At 36.6% G+C, this 24246-nt stretch overlaps 1 protein-coding gene across 3 annotated transcripts in view; it reads right to left on the bottom strand.

Annotated features, from left to right (window-relative positions):
- Positions 1–23651, bottom strand: part of LOC121318240 (plexin-A4-like) — a 239976-nt gene extending 216325 nt beyond the window's left edge. The window contains exons 1-3 of one of the 3 annotated variants that reach the window (XM_041254697.1): positions 23123–23651; positions 8138–9417; positions 4199–4381 (exon numbers count right to left, since the gene is read on the bottom strand). In XM_041254697.1, coding sequence (XP_041110631.1) covers positions 4199–4381; positions 8138–9313 — 1359 coding nt within the window. In that variant the 5' untranslated portion in view covers positions 9314–9417; positions 23123–23651. Of the gene's footprint in view, positions 1–4198; positions 4382–8137; positions 9418–22791; positions 22917–23122 lie in introns of those variants that run through there. The other 2 variants (XM_041254698.1, XM_041254696.1) reach the window with 2 other exon arrangements.
- Between the last annotated feature and the right edge of the window lie 595 nt (positions 23652–24246).

Raw genomic sequence — 24246 nt, 5'->3', positions numbered from 1 at the left:
GAATGAGGAGGGTCTGTCCATTAGTATTACATTTCAGTTTGCTAAGTGTTTGAATGGAAACAGATTAGAAAGAGTATCCTGCATCAAATATATACTTCCTGGTCTGACACCAACACACTCCTGTGAGCAGGCCCTGCAGCTATCCATATGTCACTCAGACCTCTAGCTGTTCCCAGACAGTACCAAAACATTAGCAGTGTCTATACTGGTGAACCAAAACAGTACCTCATTGTAAATTCCCAGAGCATGCTTCTAGGGACAGAAGGAAAGCTATCAATAGGAATTGTGCCCTCTAGGGGCTGAACTATGGATTAACTTTGCACTCCCCTTCCCACTGAAGACACTAAACTAATTTCATTAGCAATTTGGTTGCAATGCTAGGACTGGTATGATAGCAGTATAATAACCAACCGTCAATGATCTAAGGCCACCAGAGCTATCACCGAGTAACAACTTTGTTCTGCAGTTCTCAATGTTTTCACTTGTCAGCTGTCAGCGCCCCCCCAGCGTAGTCTGAAGATCGCATGTGTCTCTGTACTAGAAACGGAAATGCATCACTTCCTTAGCAATGGTCTTAACAACCACGAACCTGGTTCTACACAAACACCACCATAGGGTCGCCAGTTTGTTATTATTATGGCATACCTATGTCATTCGCTTCCCCTGCAGTGTGCATTGCTTATTTATTTATTCGCTCCTGTAGCCTTTAGGACCAGCACTATTATAAACGTAATTAAATCTAAAGGCACGTTTGATAACACTGATTAAGCACCTGTGTAATAAAGGTAAACTAAAACATTACAACAGAATAGACAACAAGTAAGAAATTCATTTATAAGAAAATGCAAATAAACGGCCATTAAAATTCACCATCATGAACTACAAGAAAATTATTTTGGCTCTTAGGGAAACAGAAGAATTTTCTTTTTGCTAACTATATAGATGGAAATGCGACTAGGTCTTTCTGAATGTGCTTCAAACCATTAAGTCATTGCATCCACGTTTGTGTTACGATTATTTTCAATCCATGCTTTTTTACAATACCAATCAGTGATTATGAGAATGCCACACATGAACTTTTTTAAAAGTTATATATACACAAGGATATTAGAGATAATAAAGGATTTTAAGGGTCAGTGTGTCTGTTAAAATAATCATACATTAGTTTTTATTGATTACAGCGACACTGCTAAAATTCCACAAATGCATGCAACACTGACCAAGTTTTAATTTGATCAGAAAAAAAGAAAATTTTGATCGCCTTTATTATAAGCACATAGCTTAACCTCTGCCGTAGCTCTTACTGTTGAGTCAAAAACTAAACTGCAGTCCTGAGTAACAAAAAATGACCATACGTTAAATAAATTCATTATCATTGGTTGGTACTGAAAATGGGTGGATTGAAGATAATCGTAGAGGCGGGAAATCCAACCTTGCAGTTAACACGTGTTAACATCCATTTCCATTTTAAGTCTTGTTCCCTTCAAACATAAGGAGAGATTCTGAAATACATTAACAATACGTTAATCAAAACTATGAAAGTTGAGCAAAAAGAAAAAAAAAAACAGGATGTGGCGCAAATATGATTGCCTGCCCCGGGCGCTAAAATGCCCACTTCTGACTCTGAAGGCCACCACACACATTAATTTGCAATATGGCCCCACATTAAAACAGCTAACAAAAGTTTAAATATAATGGTTTCCCCAGTCGCACTGGATCTAATGAAGTCACAATATGCAAAAGCAGTGGGTGGATTTTAGCTAGATATGCCTTTGAGCCTGCCCCAGGTTTTCTTCCCATCAAAATGTCCTCCTTCATTTTGTTCAGACAGTTCTCATTTTGTTTCTAATTATACTGCACTCCAAGAATCGGTCTGCTACACGTTTATGTATATCCCTATCTGCAGTGTCAGCTCTGGGGGAGCAATATATGAGCACCAAGAAAGAGAATATATACCATCTTAAAAAGCATTGCTTTAAAAAGGATAAAACATAGAATCCCAGAGGGTTTAGGAGTTTATTGCTGTGAAATTGCACCTACCAGCAAAGAGTGTGTTAAAACACTCTTCCCACAATAGGCATGACAGTGTCCTGAGGCATATTTCATCATTAGCTCTTAGCAGTTAATCCCCTGCTCCAGCGGTTTCTGTTCCTGAAACAATTTAAATAATCTGCATTGTGTCGAGTTGCTCCACTGCCATCACACATCAACAGATGAGCCAAGCCAGACTTAAGATTTGTAAAAAAGGAGGGAAAAGAGGAAAAGGATTCCTAAAAAAATGATAAACAGTGTGCCCTAAAAGTAAAACCTGTTCAATAATGCAGCATATCTTTATGGTTTTGATGGGTATATACAAGTTATTTCCTTCAGGGTAATATTTTGTTTTACCCTATAACACTTACGGGAAGAAAGGTAAAATGTATCTAATGACGTAGGTGGATGTCTTTTTTAAATTATTTTTATTAGGAACAATATATTGTACCGTGATACTTTTTAAACTTACATAAGATTTATATACCTGTATAACTGTATATAAAATCAGTATCTCAAGATGCAATTGTATATAACATACAATTTATATGTATAGTATTTCATTAATATAAAATTGATAATAATTCCTGACAGAAGTAACCATAAAAACCTGCAGTAGAATGTAAAGTTTACCCTAAAACTAGAAAAACAAATATGTAAAACAGAGATGCATTTGGATTGTTTTCTGACCCTCTGGCTAGTATTTTTCAGGCTCCGCTATCATGTTCCTATCCCCCTGTTTGCCTCTTAAAGCAATAGCTAACACCCATACTTCCTGTTTTGTTTTTCTAGGTTTACTGGTCAAATTAAACCTTGTTCCTTTGACTTCGTCAGTGCATTAGTAGACCAGCGTGACATCTTATTCAAGTTAGTTGTATCGTAGTCAAACCGATAAAAGTGTTCAGGCATTACTAATTGGGAATAAACTGTATAACAAGAACTGTGGAAATTGTCTCAAAGTTTACCCTGGGCACTAATGACATGCCGAGTGCAATTAGAGGTTTTCTAATGTTGGAATGGTCGATGGGTCACGAGGAAAGCATAGTAAGCATATTTTGCTGAAGTGTGGTGTAATAAAGATTAATGTTGTGTAAATGCTCATTCTGAAATATTCTCAATATTGAAGCCATATGTGGTCTAGGGCTAGCCGCAACACAGCAATTTGTTATACAAACATTGAGGTTTAAGTTGCTTACTTTACATTATGGTTTTATGAAAATGTAGCATTGCACATTTTCTCCTGGGATTTCAGAATCTATTAATGCGTATTGCTCCATGGTATAGCACCATAAAAAGGATAAAACTGGCACTACTGGAGCATATAATTGTATACATAATTTAATTCCCTTATGACTCTTACAAAACATGGTCTTTAAAACTTATTAAATTGATTACTTTCTTTCAGTAGTTATTTTGTTTATCAATGTATTTGTTTATTTCTTTGCTTGCATTAAATCATATACCCTTTTTGTTGAAGAAATATGCTCAAACCTATATTCATATAGCAAATCAATAAGAATCTGTCTTCTGGAACTTTGTCCTTAACTTAGTTAACTTTACGATTCATAACGGATTTAATAAAACTGGAATCTAAACTGACAGATTCATTCTCTTTGCATGACAGTCGGACTTCAAGGACATAATGGCATTATTGTTAGGTCAAGTGACTGAATAATGTGTTTCTCTCCTAGTGGAATAGAATGAAGCCAACAGAACATCCAAGAGGGGATTGACCACTAAACTTGGATCAGATGTTCTCCTTTTTGTAAAATGGTGGATGTCAATTTGTCATGATCTCAGAAGTCTTTGGAAACGGAATTGCCCCCAATTTTAAAACAATCTGTCCAACAAAAAAAAATATATATATTTTTTTTTACACAAATAATTAAAACACACCTACTGTAACCTGTCACTTTGAGAATTAGGCGCCTCAGTGAACAGACCGCACGTACTGTAGTATATCAAACTGAACTGTTCATACTGTCCTCTGGTATCAGGGCTCAAAGCAGTCATTAAAATTACTGCATTCCACCCATCGGATTGACTGCACTACATTTTTTAGATCTATATTGCATAGCAGTCTGCTAAGTTCAGTCGATCTGTACATAACCTATACTTGACACTTTACACAAACATCCAACTCCTGATACAGTAAATATGCTCCTACCTTTTTCAACTTGCCACTCCTGGTTCCTATGAAGGCCAGCGAGTGATTCTTGTAGACGTATGCAATGACTGAAGTCATTCTGTCTGAATCCTCCGTGAAGACGGGAATACCCCTCACCAACTCAGAAACTCCCAGTGGTGCATTCATATCCAACCCACAGAAATTGTCATCGATAGTTAAAAGCTGCAGAGAAAACAAAAGGCATGATTGCATTTCCATGCCTGTGTCTCAATCACAAAATTCCTCAGAAATATGTGACTTAACTGGAATTAAAACAATCTCCCCCACCAAATTCAACCAGACCATCATTAAAGAAAATAGCCCACTCAAGTCTTGAACTTCAGAAAATATTCACCAGTATGATAACTGTATCTTAGAGTGATAAGATTCATGGCTTATATACACACACAGATGGATTTATGTTTAAACAGGAAAAGACCAATTGAGACCAAAGCATCATTACAATAGTGACCTGGTAGACCACAATGACAATGCTGAGGAGCCAAAATGCAGCAGAACTTAGTTGTCCAAAATTCATGTAGTAGACCGCATGTGTTTGAAGCAAAAAGCTGCAATGACTTTGACATGACTTCTATGTTCCAAGTTAATTTATTGATACTAGATCAGCAGTACTCACTCTACGTATGTTTTCACTAACGTCAGTGTAATGAATGCCATGGTAAAGTTTTGATAGTCACGTCTAAGGATGGCGCACATAATACACAGTCATGGAAGAGATACAGTATGTGTTGTACAACAAATAAAGGGGGAATGGAAAGGTGGGAAATGAGGAAGGAAGCAGAATGGAATAATAATTTCAACTGAAAACAGGAACTGGCGATTTTGTTTTCAATGTCTGACCTTTACAAAATGCTTTGCTGTCAAACAGAGCTACGCCCAGTAGACACTGCGTGCCAAGCCAGACTAATGGCGCTCATTTGGGGCATTGTTAGAAATGTAGCTACATGATGTAGCTCCTTCTGCTATGTTAGTCTTTTTTGCTTGTCTTACATTATATGAGGAGGCTACATAACAGGACTCCATGCTAGTTGTATTACCGACTTTTTTTTTTTTTTTTTTTTTTTTTTTTTTTTTGAGGGCCACATTGATTTTGGTTCACAATACTACAGATTTTCACAAATATTACATTGAATTGACACACAAAAAGAACAGCATTGCTCTGAACCTCAGGCAAACCAATGCACTGATCCCCTATTAAGCTCCCCAATTAATGGACGAACTAGAGTTCCCACCTCTCTGAACTGTTGCGGATTGCCCAAAAGATCAGCGTCTTTCTACAACAGCAAAAATGTACTGACTGACCTAATATCAGTCTTAGAATGATAGGCTTTAAAGATTTTAGTTGAAAAACGCGAGTGCCTTGTTAGCATGGGCAAATTATTACATTCTCCTAATAGCACAAGGAGCTACAGCAGATAGAGGTGCTGACTAACAAAAGAACCAGCTCCACCTCACAAATCTATTCCATCATTCACAACATGAAACGCCCAATCTGAAATTTGAAGCATTTGAACATTAAAGCAGACAACTTCAGTTAACTTTACAAGGGAAACTATTTCATACACTGATCTTGCATATCTCCCAGTGTTTTTCAGCCAAACATAGGAAAGAAATTAAAAACTCATGAGGCGAGAGATCAAATATTAAAGGTATAGCAGGGAGTTTGTATGGAAGTATACAACAGTCCATGGTCATCGGCCAGAACTCTCCTGCCCAGCTCTCTACAAACATTATCCTGAGCCTTAATCTTTACAACACAGCAGCATAGTTTCTGTATTCTTCAGTGACGGTGTGAATGACACTATTTTTGGAAATGTGAAAATGTTTAAGGAGGTTTTAAAATAAATAAAGCTTGTTAGTCAGTGGGTACTCATTTTATCCTTGATGCAGCTGGCAAGCCCCAGAGTAACAAAACACCACCATTACTCCATTTACTGACAGCACATTTGTCAGTTTATGCAATCACAGAAGGGGTTGGGAGGAGGGTGGTATTTAGATTTAGAAAAGCCAACCTGCATACTACATCCAGATTACTAATCAGATTGGAAAGAGTTGGGATTGTCAATGCACCTTTTGTGTATTCACTTGGCTTTAGTCTGATTTGGTGCATAGTCATATAATCACACTGCTTAACTGGATTGTACTTTTGACCACTCACTTCAAAAAAATGAAAATTAGCTAAATCTTTATATTAAGACTCACTGTTAACTACAGTAGCCACCCTAGATGAAGTCCTTCCTTCAGCAAATGCTGGTACTGTATTTATATCTGATAGTTATACAGGATATCCAGCTTCAAACAGCAATTCTAGCAAAGGACATTTCTCTGCCAAATGAGGGTAATGAAAGACAGCCAGTGAAAATCAATTCAGAATGAGCTAAAAACTGATTTGTGTTCCAGAAAAAAAAAAGAGCATGCCCCTTAAGCATGTTCAGTCTGCCAATGATGTCATCTTGCACAGACATGCGATCATTCTGATTTAAATAGGGGCTGCAGTAACTAAAGCTGAAAAACCCTGGGAGTCGTCCTAGCACAATAGAATACATGTGTAGGTATCTGTTCATATACCGTATAATACAGTAAAAGGGTAATTTTTTTTTTTTTTTTTTAAACACACACACACACACACACACACCCCTGTTTTTGCTCGAGTAAGTCGACCCCCCCACTGCGAGGGCGAGATTCAGGTATAAATTATTTTTTCCTAAATATAGATATTAGATATCCTGACGGCAGCTGGGCAGCAGATTTGCAAAAATAACAATTTTATAAGCATTTCTACCTAGAACCGCTAGACGTGTCATTTTGACGCATATTACAATACATATGACAATGTTCTAGAAAAATAATGGTATAATGCTACAGCTGTTTAAATAAATGCACCTGTAATTTGTTTTCATTGTTAACATCCTGAAAACGTTTTACACCTATAACTTTGAAGTCTGTTTCAAAGCTCTTTTCAAAATGGACGTGTAACACTAGATTTTTCAGAATCCTGCTACTTGGACTCTTTAATGAGCTGCATGAACAGTAACCTTTAAAGAGGGGAATCTGAACTGAAAAAAATATAATTGTTAAAAAAAACCATGAACCTATTTAAGAGACAGCACTAGTTTTGAAATCTAACCTTTTGGATACTGAAGACTGACATACAGAATATAAAGCAGCACTCCATAAACAAACAATAGTTAGTCCAACAACAAGACCCTATTTAAGAGACAGCTGACTGTATGTCTTATATTTCGTCGTATAGGTAAAAGCAGCACTCCATAAACAAACAATATGTCTGGGTCAGACAGACCAGGTCTATATATTCAGAATATATATATATATATATATATATATATATATATATATATATATATATATATATATATATTCCTTTTTCTTGAAAGATCCTTGTGTTAGTTAAAAATCTAGTATCAGTTTCTGTCAACAATAATACTTAGCGAAGTAAATTTGGTAGACATAATTCAATTTATATTCAACTATTCAAACTAGTTTTTTGTGGTGCAAGGTTTTCAATTTGACTTCTGTAACTAAAACAACTTGAACCATATGCTGCATCTACTGAATCTGAATTCAATATTTTGAAATTGACTTTTCCTAGTAAAGCTCATTAACAGTTCATTTTTGTGACTTTTCTAATAAGCTAATCATTGTCTACTGTACTTTCATTAAGCAGGAAACATCACTAAGTCAAAATACTGAATATTTTTATTTCTTAAAACAGGAGTTACAAATACATTCTTAATACGTGCCTTTATTCCAAATGGAGCCCAGTCTGGGAATGCCTGACCTAAACTATAACGTAACAGAATATTAACCCTAACTATTCAAGTCGTCCAAGTCATGAACTCTACACAGCCCTAGAATTTTTTTGTAAAAGGAGGAAATGTATGATGAAGGGCAACTTACTGCACTGCTACAAGGAATATCCTTGACTTTAAGCCAGGCCAAATCCAAAGTTCCTTCTCCCTTGTAGCAAGACTGAAGCCTATCCTTAATTCGGTCATTAATGTTTTTTAGAACAAAGACACAAAGGGCAGATTCCTCAGGAGACTTGATCCTCCGTTTCTGCCCTTTGGAGAAAATGGTGTATAGGACATCATCATCAGGACTGACGCCCAGTGACCTGGCTAAAATAGAACCAGCTTTAGACAAGTAGGCAGCCTGAAGTAACCGGTACTCAATTCCATTCTTCTCACAGCCAATGGGAACCTCAACATATGAATTAAATGCTGTGTCCTCTTTGCAGAGTCGAACCAGTTTGGATGTGTAGACCTGTTCCTTGGTGATGGAACCAGTAGGACTGGTCATTTCCGGCTGCAGAGTCAAGAAGTAAACAAAGTTTCCACTGTTGAAACCATAGATGTAATAGATGTCAAAGTCTGGAATAATAGTAAAAGTATCTGAAGGGATTTTGATCATGGAAGCCACAAACTCATCATGAAACACATAGGCAAACATCCCATCAGCTTCAGAGTTCCTGGTTAATTTCCTACTGGATATGGTAGGGAAATACTCTGGCTTGCCATCAACAGCAGTGGCAATAAAAAGCTTATCATCCGAGTCCTTGTAGGAGACAATTACCCCAAACACTGAGGCACTGTCATTCACCCCAGACAGGTAGTGCTCCTTCTTATGGGATGGCTCCCCAAGCTTGAAGAGGTCTTCTAGTCTTAGCAGCTTGCAGATCCCCTGGTTAAGACCACCACACGCCAGCAACCTATTTTCTTTGTAATCTATCAACAGCATTTTGTTAATGTTGTTGGTTATGGTTAGCGGCTCATTGCAAGGCTGAACTACCCTTGGAGGATAACACTTAGGGTTGTCCTCATCTGGTCCAGTTTGGTGGGATACCTGGACTTTCAAGTCAGCTGAAAGTTTGTAGATTCTATTTACAGCACCCATGTAAACATTTCCATTTCTTACATCCACAGCCAAGTGGTTGAAAGTCCATTCAGAATTTTCTAAATGGAAAGTGCTGAATTCCTTGTTGACGTGCACAGATTGCCTAGAGGCAGACACAGTTGTTAGAAATGGCATGAAGTAAAAGGTCAAACAAGTCAATTTCCACAGAACAGATGCCATTTCTACAATTTCAATACAGTTTATTTTCCCAGGATGAATACTCAGTCCAATAGTTTTAACCAATCTTGACCCAAGGTTGTTCTTCCACTTGTAAAATTGTAGACCTACAATAGAGAGAAAAAAAAAGGATTAAGATAACATGTCATGTTTTAATTGTATTCTTATACACTATGCTCCCCGCATATAAACGTATGAGTAAAGAATCTGAATTACAGATTACCCAGTCTGTGATGGGGCGAAGTAGTGGCTTTTATTTCCCTACAGACCAAGTTATTTTTGTTAGATTTTTGTTGTATTATAATTAAAATAAATCTCACCCAACAATTAAAACATTAAGTGAGCACCAGAATATCTTTGCAAAAGGCTATCCAAGGTTAGTATTTCCTGAGTCAGTTGTCTGATAAACACCTGTGCTTTGCTTAAAGAATAAGAAAACTGCATCATTCAGATCTTGAATCTCTGCCACTCGTTTTATTTCATAATCTCAGGAGTACTACTCAATTAAGCAGGTATATCTTAAAAAAAATGTTGTAACCTTTATTGTCTAAGCATTGTTTATGAGCCAAAGTGGGCCAACATATTCTTCAAATGAATAACAGTATGTCAGTGTGACCCTGTTGTTGTATGGTGAGTATAGTGCTAGGGAGTGATTCAGGGGTTCATAGAGTGGATGGTAAATAGGCTGCTGTTCATGGTTCCAACATCTTTAAAAACTCATCACTGTTACTGAGCTGTGTAGTTTGTTAGAAGCTTTGACCAATGATGTTATTTTTAAGTAAGCTTCGTGATCATTTATACCAAAATAAGTAATTGTACAGTGGCAGGTTGAGCTTAAAGGTAGTTCAATGAAAGAGAATTGAGATTCGCTCGTTTAAATAAACATATCGAAGGCTGCAATTTGTTTCCAAAGCGGTTCCACCTCTCTCTCTTGAATTGTACCAGCTTGCAAAATTCATAAAAGCCAGGAAATGAAAAGTCTTATTGTATGTACTGTATGACAAGTACATTAAATTAGTTCAATCGAGTTATATAAATAGCTGGCAAAAACTGGGGCATGTAAATTCATTTGTACTCATTGCAATAGATCAGTGGTCCTCAAACTGGGTGGTGCAGACTGTATCCTCAGGGGGCGTTAGAAGGTTCAGGATTCTTATTTTATTTTGTAGAAGTACAATGCAAATCTTAACCTATACCAAATAACTGACAGATAACTTATTTTGGCGGTTTTGATTGGCTCGCCAGTAACACTTCCACTAATCAGAGGGTTGCATACTATGCTCATAGCGATCCTGCCCTCTGGTATACAGAACAGGTTAAAGCAGCGCTGGACAAAAGAATGTGTAAGACCATGTCAAAGTGGATATGAGAATGGCAGTGATGAAGCCAATTTGCTTGAAAACATTAAAAGTAAACCGATATTTCCATCAATTGATTAAAAAAAATCTGGAATTGATGCGACAAGAAACGCAGAGGCAGTGTAAACTGTGCCTGCTACTGTAGTAGGACTGTTCTTATGGTTTTTTTGTTTATGTTTTTTTTTTTTTTTTTTTTTTTTTTAATAAGGGTTTAATTAACAGCCAGCATTGTTTGTCAGATTTGTTATAAAGTCTTTAACAAAATAGTTGATTGTTTTTGTCGACGTTGTAGCTATGACTACTACTGAAGACACCCACCGTAAACAAAACAAAAACATTAAAATAAACTAGTTCTGCACCATATAAAACTGAGCTGATTTTGCCAGAACTTGTTAATCTATTAACCTGTTTGAAATGATTTCAAAGCAAATGAAAGCATTTTTGTTTCAGCTGTTGTTAGTTTTCCCATGTAGCAATACTGTCCTACAATTACTACATGATACTGTGATCATTCCACTGTGCTATGTTGTGAACCATAGCGAAGTTTTAAAATGGAGAGATAGCAAATGCTTATCATAAAAGTTTACTGGTACCTTAAAAATGAAGGGCCATGTAAGAACGATAAATACTGTAACCGATTTTTAGAAGGCCGCCTTCATTGTTCTCAAAGTTGCCACAGTGACATTTTAGATGCTATAATGAGTTACTGTAAATTACACTAAGATACGTTTCATTAAGTAAACCCTTAAAAACAGCAATTCAAAAGCTGTCAATCCCCTAAAGTACCAAATCCACTGAATTTAATACCAGTCAATTTCCCGTTATACGGTATTATCTTTCTGCCGACACCTTCAGGCATGTCAAGGTTTCTAGATGGTGCCGTGCATCTGACTGCTGCCTTTTAAGTTTGCATATTTTTGGATGAAGTCTGCTGCCATCTGGTAATGTATGTTGTTTATCAGCTTAGTACGTGGTGTGCTCATTAGTAAGCATTGGTCACAATCGGTAAACTGAGTTGCAGTGTTACGTTTGCCATTAACATGGATCAGTGGCTGGTTCATGCAAAAAAAAAAAAAAAATCAGGGGGGAGAGACAAGGTCCAAAAAGTTTGAGAACCACTGCAATAAACAACAGTATATCTGAAATTTACATTTTTGTATGCGTTCTGTATTTTATCGAATAAAGCAGATTCACCAAAATAGTGCAAACAAAAAGTACTATACATGTTAGTTAACTTCAAGTCTGTTCCATATGGGCAAATGCTTTTTCAATGGATTTTATCAGTAAGGAGGCTCTGCATGCCACCTTCTCTATGCAGCAAGCCTTTTTTTTTTTTTGGAATTGAAATGTGCATGCTACCATCTCTACGCAGCAAGCCTTTTTTCTTTTTGGAATTGAAATGTGCATGCTACCATCTCGAGTCCCATATTTTTGGTGCATCTGTGAAAAGCTGCTGGATAGAATGGAAACTGAAAGTTAGAACCTTTTATCCAGATCAAGACAATCCAAAAGCCTGATCTTGCACTGTCAATTTCACAGTGAAATGCACAACTGAAAAACTCTGTAGAATGCAGTAAAACAGCAAGAATTTGTTCTTGAATCATTTATCAAACCAAGGAAACAATCCTGCTGCATTCACATACTAGAAATGAATTTAATGCTTACTCACAGACAGGCTTGACAAGTATACATGGATTTGCTTCCAATCAGTTTTGCATGTATTTGATGAAACACTTCAAGTCTTCAGACTCTTATTTGCCAGGTGTAAATTGAACCGTAAAATGTCAATATCAAGGTATCAAGAAGACCAGAAGTCAATTCCTGTATCTGTTTTATAATTCATAAATATCCCTGAATGCATTCATTGTTCATCAGCTTCAAGCATCTACTTTACAACAAGTGTGGCGAGTACAGCCAGTCAATGCAGCAGGCCATATAGGAGAGGCACCCACATTTCATCAGTGGTGAAAAAAAAAAACAAACACATGTATTAAAATCAGCAAAGAAAATTCGTACTAGGTACTTAATCTTTGAAATGAACCACATTAGCTCTCATTTATCTTTGTACTGTAGGTCTATCTGTGTTGTAATTACATTCTGCACCACACACCAAACATGCCATTTCCTACAACATGTGTCTTGTTCAAACATAGTATTTATTTACAAAAACAAGGAGCTGACACTTCCAGCCTCTCTTCATGCTTAAACACTGGATAGGAGGATTATGCACCCCTGGCAGGAAAAGTAAATTTATCTATGATTGTCCAAGATTGTTTTGCATTACATTTCTTAGCCAGACATATCATTATGCAGCATTGTGAATCTGAATTAATTTTTGTTGTTGGTTTTTCGTTTTTGTGAAGGATATGCTGTTCAAGTAAGGCCAGAGTAAAATGCTAGTGAGCTACCTTCATTTAGGTCACAAAACTATGTACAGCCATATCCACTACCTTTAAAAAAATAAAGCTTAAATTAGTGATTTTCTTTTTTTTGTTTACTATGGTGGCATGTGTAGTTAAAAAGGAAAAGAAAGAAACCGGCTAAAACACAGACAACCCAAACAAATGGAGCGTTAGGAGTTACATCTCTGATGAAAGGAAATCCAAACCATTTGCATTTGCAGATCCATGCTTCTACCACACAACACTCCACCTGATATCAATGAAACTGTCTTTCAAGAACAAAATTACATTAACATTTCTAACTAGGATAAACCAAATGAGATGCATTATCTCATTTAGAGTGCTGGGCTCCTGGAGGCATCACAAATTATTGCAACATCAACATATGCAGAGCAAACCAGACCGACAAGAACACAAAAATATCGCTCTTAACTCAAACAGACTCATAAGAAGCATTCCATGAAGGTGGACACTCCTGCTGCAGTGTGCCTCACTGTGATGAGCTGGGATTCGAAGCCAGGATCTCCTGGTTCTTTATTTCATAATGCTCTGAACACTGGCCGCACTGCCCTTTTGTGGTGTGTATATCAACTTGTTCCATCTGCATTACCTAAAATCGCTTTAGGACACCATTTGCTCGGATCACAGCCTTGACATGATGTGGCTGGGTGCTGGAATGTGGCTCAAGAGATGTTAATTCCTTCAGTCAGAGGATCACAATGATTGAGATCCAGGAAATATGGTGTCATGCTCCTCAAATAATTTCTTCACTCATTTGGCACAGTGGATGGGTGCATTATGGGGTTGAAAGCAGACCTCACCATCAGGGTACAAGTGCAGCACTGTTGGCTGGACTTGATCTGCATCAATGCCTGAGTAAACTACAGCAACTTTGTAGTTCTACAGGGATCACATGCCACATTACATGAGCAACACAATTTGATTCTCTAATCCGGGGCGATATGAAACCTAGACAGGAAGACAGGTTATTAAAGTGAACAGGCAGCGTACAGAGACTATTGTATATAATGTACCTAATTACAAAAAAGCATTTTAAAAATAACCCACAAGATGAAGATTTTAGAATAAAGCCCAACACAGTTCATCTCCTGGTTTTTTGGGGGGTTTTTTGTGTGGTTGAAATGTACATCCGAGCCAATGGAATTACCCAAAATCCATCTGACAGAATATTTTGTCCAGCTGCTGTGTGCATGTCTTTCAGATTATCATATCTGATGGGTGATGAGTTCACTAGAATGTCCCCCCCCCCAGGTGGTTGTATCAATCCATCAACAAAATCTACAGAAACAGAAGCACAGAAAGCAAGCATGGCTTTGCATTTATAGGAGGCAGTGTGGTCCAGTGGTTAAGGTCCAGAGCTTATAACCAGAAGGTCCCCAACTCAAATCCCACACTGTGTGACCCTGAGAAAGTCACTTAACCTCCTTGTGCTCTATCCTGTGGATGAGATGTTAAATCAATGTCCTATTGCAAGAGACTCTGCATATAATGCACTGTTCACAGCCTACCCCTGTAAAGTGCTTTGTGATGGTGGTCCACTATGAAAGGCTCTATATAAAAATAAAGATATTACTATTATTACTTAAAATGCCTGGTAAAATACTACTTTGGATTAAAATCTAATATGATGCTAAATGTTCTACATTTTGGCAAAATTAAAATCAAATTGAGAGATAGCAGAAAAAGGACACCAACATTGCTTTTGTTATCCTCAGAAACATACTGTACAGCAATCTTAGAAACATACATCCCTTGCCTGCCAGGAATACAAATACAAAATTTGAGCCATAAGTAATATAAAAAAAGAAGCAGATCAACCCACAACCTACGGTACCTATGTGTACTTAAAAAGTCCCATATGGATGGGCGGGCAAACAGACCCCTTTCATCTCCACTCCAGAGTGTGTCACTCACACTCACAGGCACTGCCAACAGATCCCCTTTGGACAGGGATATGCATACTTAGTGGAGGATAATAATATTCTTACCATTGCATTATTTACTCAAAAAAAGTTTTCATTAACATACACTCTCTTTCCCTAAACATTTATCCCAAGCCATTTTAAATCTGCAGTGGAAACTCACTATTTGTTAAACACACTCAGTGATACATTACCATCAAATTCCAGCTCACTTCCATTCCTTGGTTTTATTTATATTGATTTTCTGAAATGTTATTCACATTACAAAACACTTAAATGTCTCTTTAGCTCAATATCTGAATTGGTCTTTAATTAGCATCCCCATTGCTGAAAACACATTCGGGTACATACAATGTCTATGCTTTATAAGTATTTAAATACAAAGCGAAGTTGTTTTTTTTTTTTTTTGGTTTTTTTTTTTGTTTGCTTTATTTTTTTATAATTTTGCATTTTTTTTAAGTTGTCTTTTTTTACTAGTCGTATCACCGGTTTTCAATGTATATCAACACCTCATCACAATACCAGTCATTAACTACACGAGCATCTATAAATAGCAAAATTCCAAACTTTTAGGAGGGAATGGCAAAAGTAAAAGGTACTTATTTATTTTATATATATATTACTTCTTCGTCATTCACACTGGTATTGCTTTAAAATAAGTTGCTTTCAGGAGAGCTAACAGTAGGGCTGTGTCCGAAGGTTCGTTCGGCAGCCAGGGATGCAAAAATGTTTTAAACCTTTGAAGGTTCGTAATGGACGGGTTCACGCACTGTATTTAATTTTTCTGTTAACAGAAACTATTTGACAATGTATGAATACTACAAATCACACGTTATGTGTCACTCAGAAGCAAAATTCGATCTTTTGATTTGTATAATGCATATTACGTAAACGAAAGCTGTCAATAAAATCCGCTACCAAACTGTTGCGTTGCAGTGTATGTGTACTGAATACCTACCGTACAAGACAGTGTAAGAGATGTGCTATGGTAGAATATGTTTGAAACATACAAAATATACACTAACACTAATAATTTTAATTTTGAAAACTGAGCACCGTCCGCCCCTCTCCGCTCCAGCTCGTGTTATCCAGAAGCAAACCTTTAACTTCCTTGGATTGTTGTAGCGTTTCAGGCATTCTAAATTGGGTGGAAAATACAGCAGCTTGGTGTCTTAAAATATCTTTGCAGGATTTTCCCGCCTGAAAGTTGCAGAGATGCAGGAGCAACTTGGAAAATGCATGATTCCCGCAATCTCACGCTGAAATTCAAGCCCTGATTAGCTGATGCTGTTTTCTAGTAGGGAGTCACTTTTTCTTAAGGCAGTTAAGCACAACAACAACTTGGATAGATAACCTAAAATCAGATGCAATGAACACAATCCTGCAATTATATAAAAGCTACAGTCCTTTTTTTTCAGAATGGGAGGTGGCGGGGACAGGTGTTAGATAGCTTACTGTGGAAAAATCAACTAGAAATCATACAACACATATACATAAAGCAACAAGACACATTGCCTAGCATTACAATCTAGATCTTGTACCTGACCACTATGAAAGGCGATAGGACACAAATGGACTGAACATCTTGTGCAGAACGACATAAATTTCCCAGTACAGCCAATGTTATCTTTTACTTTGATCAAATGTTAAAAAGGAATACTGTAGGGGATTGTCCCTAAGACGGCTGAGGGGAGACGTCAGAACCAGGAAACGAATACATAAAGACAGGACAGGAGGTGAAATGATGAAGACGCTTGCTTGCGCCGGTTTATTGCAAATAAAAGGTTTAAAACAGACAAAAGGCAGGACACGGCACTTTACGCCAAAATAAACAGACAAACAAAAACGGACTACACTAAACAAACACGGTGAGCAAATCGACACACTAACAAACACAGTGAGTTTAAATAAACAAGTATCGTGCTGGTCCCACCAGCACGCTTAGCAATTGATTTATAACTAACTTGGTTTCTCCTCCTCTCTCTCCCATTTCCTACTCACTGAACACCCAACAACGAGTGAGTAAAACGTGCATCTATTTATACTGTTGTGCTGGGATTCAATTACCAATTAATTATTCACTTGAATCCCAGCACGTGAATTAATTATGTGCAACCTTGTGCTCACATATTAAATACTTTAAATGCACATGAAGGGATGTACAATCCCGTGCCTAAATACAATTATACATTTTTAAACACATGTTAAACACAAACCCGTTTATATCCCGTGTACCAATGACTATAAACCAACATATAACAGAAAATACACACAGGGCGTGCACTCTGTCACAGGGATTCACTTTTAAGTAGCAACATAAAATGATATCCCAAACCACTCCATTTCTAAAAATCAACAGCAAGATCACAAATAGGTTACTATTTGCACTGGAGTGCATGGGGGTGGAGTGCATGGGGGAGGTCTGGGGGGGTGGGGGGGGGGGGGGGGGGGGGGGGGGGGGGGGGGGGGGGGGGGGGGGCTGGGGGGGAGAAAACGGAAAAAACACAGAAAGGCTGCCAGAAACAGAAAATCACAGAAAAACAGAAAATCCAGCCACAGGATGGACACTATACTCCAATACATTTACCTGATAAACAGAGTATTAATGACTTTAATCAAGGACATTGGACTCAGCGTTTTATTGTGTGGTTCATATGTTGTCACTCATTTCTAATTGCGAATGGTTTAAGTGTGTTAATTGCATGGCTTGTTACACAAGGGCTTTTTGTTGGCACTGCATCATAGGTTTGATGTGTGTTCATGCTCACATGTATTGTGTATGCCGAAAATTAACTACCAGCTATACAACGTTCTAGAACGCTATTCGCGTGCTGAAACCAACTTGTTAACAGTCGAAAATACTGCCATGCTGTAATTTGTATTCTTTTGACTGCGTAGTATAATATGAAACAATGCAGTGTGCATAACTGAACAAATCTATTGGTATTGCTAACACATTAATGTATTACTTTTATGTAAGAAACTGGCCATGTACTGTATTTGTTTATTGTACCTTTAAATGTATGTATATGTACTGCATTTAGTTTTAGTATATCTTTGTTCTATAAAATCATGCATTATATTATATGCAACAATTGCTGTTCATTAAATTATAAACAAGAAAAAAAAAAGGTCAACCCTGTTTCTCATTTGCATATCATAGCATATGTAAAGTCTCTCAGCTGAATACTGAATTTATTTTTCATTTCTGTCCAAATTCAACATACAGTATAATAGATTTGACTTGCATACCTTGTTACAATTTTTTATTTTTTTTATTTAATCTGCTTGCGTGTTGTTGCAATCCAGCAGTACAACAAGTTTGGGTCTATTCATTGCCCAACAGTAATTTTAACTTAATTATTAACCATGTGGCATAACACTTCTTTAAAACTGCATTTCAAAAGTGTTTATTCAGCAACCAGAATGTACTTGTTCAGTATGTGGTTTGTAGTTCAGACAAAAAAGTTACTTCATGTCTATACAAATAAAAAAAATAAAACAAACATTTGAGCGTGTGCTGCACATACACGAAATGGTTGAGGGTAACTGCTGTTGAATCCTATCTATATGACACTATGTCTAGACCGTCAAAGCAGTTTATAATACACCTGCAATTAAACTGAATCCTCTCTTTTAAACACAGATTGTAATCCGGTAACCATAACTCATACGATGCATTTTAAAAGGCGAGCTTTACCAAAATCAGTTGTGTTGATATTGAACATTACCAATCGACAATAGTATTATTTGACCTTTCAAATTAATACATTATACATTCCCAGGAAAAAAAAAACAAACACTACAGCATTTACCCCCCCACCCCACATTATGCTTTTGGATCAGCCATGTGCTAATAATCCATTTCTTATCCAGAGTGGTGCCTGACAATGCAGTGACATATCCTCTATGCTAAAGTACTTTAAAGGTCTACAGACTCTGTTATAGTATGCAACTACAGACCGTTAGTTCTCTTTTTTTTTTTTTTTTTTTTTTGGACAAAAGACAGAAGTATAAACCGAGAAAGTGCTGGATTTAACTGGACAGTGTCGCACCTCCAAACATAAAACGTATATTGTTAGCCAAGCAAGGAATATGTCCTTCCCGTCTGTTGAGTGAGGGTCTGTGCCTGCTTTGGCAGGTTTTCACGCATACTCTTTATAATGGCCTATAAATGGTCCGTTATGATAATATGGGAATGTCATTAGGCAAGTTAATGACTGTAACACTGTAATTGACAGTGCTATTATTGCTATATTTCAAAATGAACCAAATACTTTTTTATTTTATTTTTATTTTTTTTTATATATATAATTATACACACACACATACACGAGACAAAATTATCAGCTCTGCTGGAGAAGAGCTCTTTAGCTTATCTTGTAGGAAGCTCGTCTTCCGACCAAGTGGTGAGCAGTTCAGTTCATCTCCAGCCATACATTAGTCTTAATAAAGAATTCTCTCTGATTGTTGGCCTTGATTCGTTAATCATCCCAGTGCTCATTAGATTGGCAGGTCTTTTCCATCTGCCATCACTTTGTACCACCGAAGCATGAATACAATCTTCTGCTATTTTTGACGCTCGTGACACATTGCTAATTTACTTGTATTAAACCAACAAGCTGAGCTGCGGGTCAGATCCTATTTCCTTACATTGGCACCATGATGCTCTGAGGTCGTGAATCAAAGCAACCAGGCTCAAAACTAAGCTGGTTTTTCAAATCCACTGTCAAACAGCTGATGTGACCAACACAAACTGTCAGGTATCACGTGTGTGCCACCAGCTACCTGAACAAGATGCACGGTTTAAAAAAAAAAAAAAAAGGAATAAGTAATTTCTGCCTCTAAAGGAATATATTATATATTATTAGGGGTGACTATGAATATTTGTGTAATTAATCTAAATACAATTACTACTGAATACCTTGTTCAAGTTTCAAATACTCGTTAATTTCTAAAAAATGCACTGTCTACACCCGCTCAAAGTTGGCAGGTATTTGAGAGAGGAGGAAGTTACTACAATTATCACCTTACTTATACAGGAGGTGGACACACTTCATACCTAGCTCTCTCATTGGCTAATGGAGTACATGAGCAGTGAAATTGGTATCTTAAAAAAAAAACGTGGAAGCATTTTGAAAAGTTAAACGAGACCACCGTGTAATGTAATCTTTGCAGCAAAAGTATTTCATATTGTAAATCAACAAGTTCAATGCTCCATCATCTAAAATGCAAGTACCCATCTGCTACTTTGGAAGAAAACAAAGAATGTGACAAAAACAAACAAGCATTGCATCTTTTACTGTGTGCAGCGGTCGGGCTGGGGGAAAAAAAAAAAGTGGATTTTGACTGCAAACTACCTGGGCAACGTTAAGCCTTTTTGTTGTTTGAGTTCTGCTGTTATCGATCTCCTATCGGCTTGATTCTGGAATCAGACTTTATTTATTTATTTATTTTTTAATAAATATTTTATTATGGAATCGTCAGTGCAGGTACCTCTAGTTTGTATGGTCTATATTATAGCATAGGTGTTATTGAACAAACGTATTTTGTTGTGCTTTGTTAGTAAGGGGTTGGGTTGTGTGTCAAAGGGAGTTTTAAAAAAGCAGTTGAAAGTTTTGAAGGTCCATTTTATAGTTAAAACCCCTCTGCTATGTATTCTTATTTCTTACTTATAGTTTAAATCATTTTTTACTTTGAATACATTAGATGCCTTAGTTGTTTCTTCACTTTTACTGTTGATGCATTTATCTATATGTCCCAATGTTTGGTTGCTGCTGATACATTCTAAGGACCTCTGTTATGAGTAATTAGAGGTTGAGTATTCGGGTATTCAAAACTTTTATTCTTGGTATATTCGAATATCACCTTATTCGAAATTCCCACCCCTAATTATATATATATATATATATATATATATATATATATATATATATATATATATATATATATATAATGAGTTGTGTGACACAATCAATAGTTATAAGTGTTTTACAAATAACCTCAAATAGTGGGAGTTTTTTTTTGTTTTTTTTTGTTTTTTAATGCAGAGAAGAAATAACATTTATATAACAATATACTTAATTTGTCTAAATTTCTATTCTTACATATTTTCCTTTATTAGGTACGATCATATAATTGTGTATAATTAATATGTCTACAATATAGATTCATTCAGAAAAAACATTCATATTTTTTAATAAGCAGAAATAAACATTGTCATGTACTTGACAAACAATAGTTAAGGCACATCTCAAGAGCTACAGTTGTACAGTTGAGTGCACTGGAAATAAAGGAATTGAAGCTTCGTATGAATAATCTCAGATCATTCTTGGTAGAAAGTACATAAGACCATTTTATATCCAATCAGAATTCTTCTAATCACTCTGAGATACTGCAGCTCAGCAACACATTTCAGTGTAAAAATTTGTTAATCATGAAACCCATTATTTCATACCGCAGCGTCCTAGGTTCCAAATACATCCATTTGTGTTCAGTCATTCTATGAAACCTTTCATTTTCAACTTTTTATTTCATTTCCGAACTCAAGTATGAATATTTCCTAATCTAACTGCATATCTTTTAGCATTGCAATCTAACCTGATCTTCCGTTGCTTACAGTAAGGTAATACTTAGGTATTATTATAAACACGAATATCTTATTGTAGGCGGCATTCTTACTGATATACTGGATTATCATTGTGGTTGACTGAATGAAAAGGTTGCTGCAGTTTGAATCGACTTTAAAACTTCACCTGCATTACTGCACATGGACGAATTGCTTCGACGATACATACTGTCGCTACAATGGTCATTTCTTACCCGTTAAAATGGCTTTTCTAATAGCAACACTTTAAAAGTCAATAAAACAGGCCTGGATCTCATATTTTGGGTAATTTACTATTTCAGTACTAATTGGTGCGATTTTCATACAGTACCCTATGGTATGATCTATATTGTGCGTTGACAGGATAAATTATTATCGGTAAACATTGCTCAATTTCAGCCCACTCATGGGGAAAAAGGAAAATAGCAAATCTCACATTGTTTGCACAATTCTTCAGCAATATTAATCCATACCTTATACTCAATGGCCAGTGAAAGAATGCGCATTTTTCAATACTGGCAGCGTGCATGAGCTTTTCCAGTGATGTGCATTTAGCTTCATCTGTGTATGAATTGCAAGAACGTATTGCGCATTAAACAAAATCGCAGTACAAAAACCTATTTATTTTGATAGGTAAAGGTCTTCTATCGGGACTGTTCTAAAATATTCACACACACGGGAGTCACTGTACTTAAAGATTTAAAAAAAAAAAAAAAAAAAAAAAAACAGTCGCCAAATCAGCATAAAGTGGGTACAGTACGCAAAACTGCTCACAGCTACTTCTGAAATAACAGTTTGTTTGTGAAAATGTGCCTATTCTTGTGGATATTTAAGTCTAAATAATAATCACAATAATAATAATAATAATAATAATAATAATAATAATAATAATAATAACAAACAACAACAACAACAACAACAGTCTATACAGAATTGTGTTCATACCGACAGCAATACACACTCACCGCAGCATTGCAAATTATTATACAAAACAGTATTACGGTGTTACAAAGAGCTTGTTCACGAACCTTTCTTTAAAAAATAGATCCATTTAGTCCACGTTTAAAAAAGGAGTTACTGTGTTCTGTACCAAGTTAGCACCAATATAAACTGCTGTAAATGTACAATAACTTATCCCATATCAGTATCACCATTCCTCTGGGGACCTTACCCAGGTACAGTCCGTACCAGAAAATCCACACTTCAATATCTGACATTCATTTTACACACGGCTTTTCAGTGCTCAGATCAGATACGAAAGACATCATAAATTAATTGCAAAACGGGAGAGTATTGCTGTAAAATTGTCAACCGCCACACTGTACACTGTCAGATAGGAGGGAAGACATGGTGCAATAACACTACGTAAATACTAGGAAATGCAACATGACTGATATAACAATGATCAGACTAGCATTTGGTAAATTGTGGGGGAGTTTATACCTAAAAACTATACATTTTATTCCCAGTTGGTGTAAAATAAACCCCCCTCTGTCCCTTACCTGTAATTGCTGTTTTTTTCCTACTTCACTGCAGCCGCATTGGCACTGCAGATGGTGTGTATACAGGAATCCGAATTCACCAATACTCCAAAATTACAATTAAGATCTGTGAAAAAAACCAAAACGTTCTGAAAATAATGCAGCAGTTCGCTACATACACACCCCCTTTGTCTTTTCGTAATCTGTAAATTGCAAAAAACAAAAATTAAAAATACAAAAAAACGTGTCCGATACAATTTTAGCAGCAGATCTCCATCTACGCGCTGATCAGCGAGTCTTTCTTCCACAACTATACCGCGTTTAGCACTCTCAACCCCGGCTTCCTCATTCAGCTCCCTACCCTCTAACAACAGCTTTTCTCCTTAAAGAATTAGCAGTGCATAAAGATTCTGAAATTGTTGCGTTCGGGGCAAATTTCTTGGTATTTCGACTGGTCTGCAAGGTGCTGAGTAGCTGCGTAAAGTTTACAGGTTCACAGCTGACACCAAGTGTTGTGTTTTGAATTGATGTTTTGCCAGACCACGAAGACATGCAGCCAACCCGCCCAGCGCTCTCCACTGATTCTACTCAATAGTGACATCTAGGAACTAGAAGCTGATTGGGCTAATTGTAAAATTTCATTGCCAGCAATCAGAAACGCACTGTTTCAGTGAATGAGATACATATGCTGCACCTTGAAGACTGCAGTTCTTTAATGTTTATCTAAAATACTAGCTCGATATGTATTAATGATGCTAATCGAAGTTCTGATGGAACCAAAATCCAAGTCAGTTTTATTGTACGGTAAAAAAAAAAAAAAAAAAAAAAAAAAAGTATCGTATTTTTTTTTTTTCTCGAGAATGAGAAAAACTTGTTGCAAACATTACAGATGATTTGTTCCATTTATATGATCGTGATTCTTTTCCCAATCACTCATTAATGGTGGTTTATTTAGCCGACCTTTGCCTGCAGGACTAGATCACTTTCCTTGCTTATAAAAACCGTGCATGTGATTCGGGAATACTAAGGTTGCTTTTCAGATCAGAAAAACTCGTCAATAATAATACATAGAAAATATAAAACCAGAAAGAATACAATGCATTCTTTGGACAGTATGTTTCCTTTAGACTATACTGGCTAAAGCA

Source organism: Polyodon spathula, chromosome 7 (genome assembly GCF_017654505.1).
Source record: "Polyodon spathula isolate WHYD16114869_AA chromosome 7, ASM1765450v1, whole genome shotgun sequence".
In the NCBI taxonomy this organism is placed as follows: Eukaryota; Metazoa; Chordata; class Actinopteri; order Acipenseriformes; family Polyodontidae; genus Polyodon; species Polyodon spathula.
The sequence above is the reverse complement of the archived record's forward strand: the minus strand, read 5'-3'. Positions and strand labels throughout refer to the sequence as shown.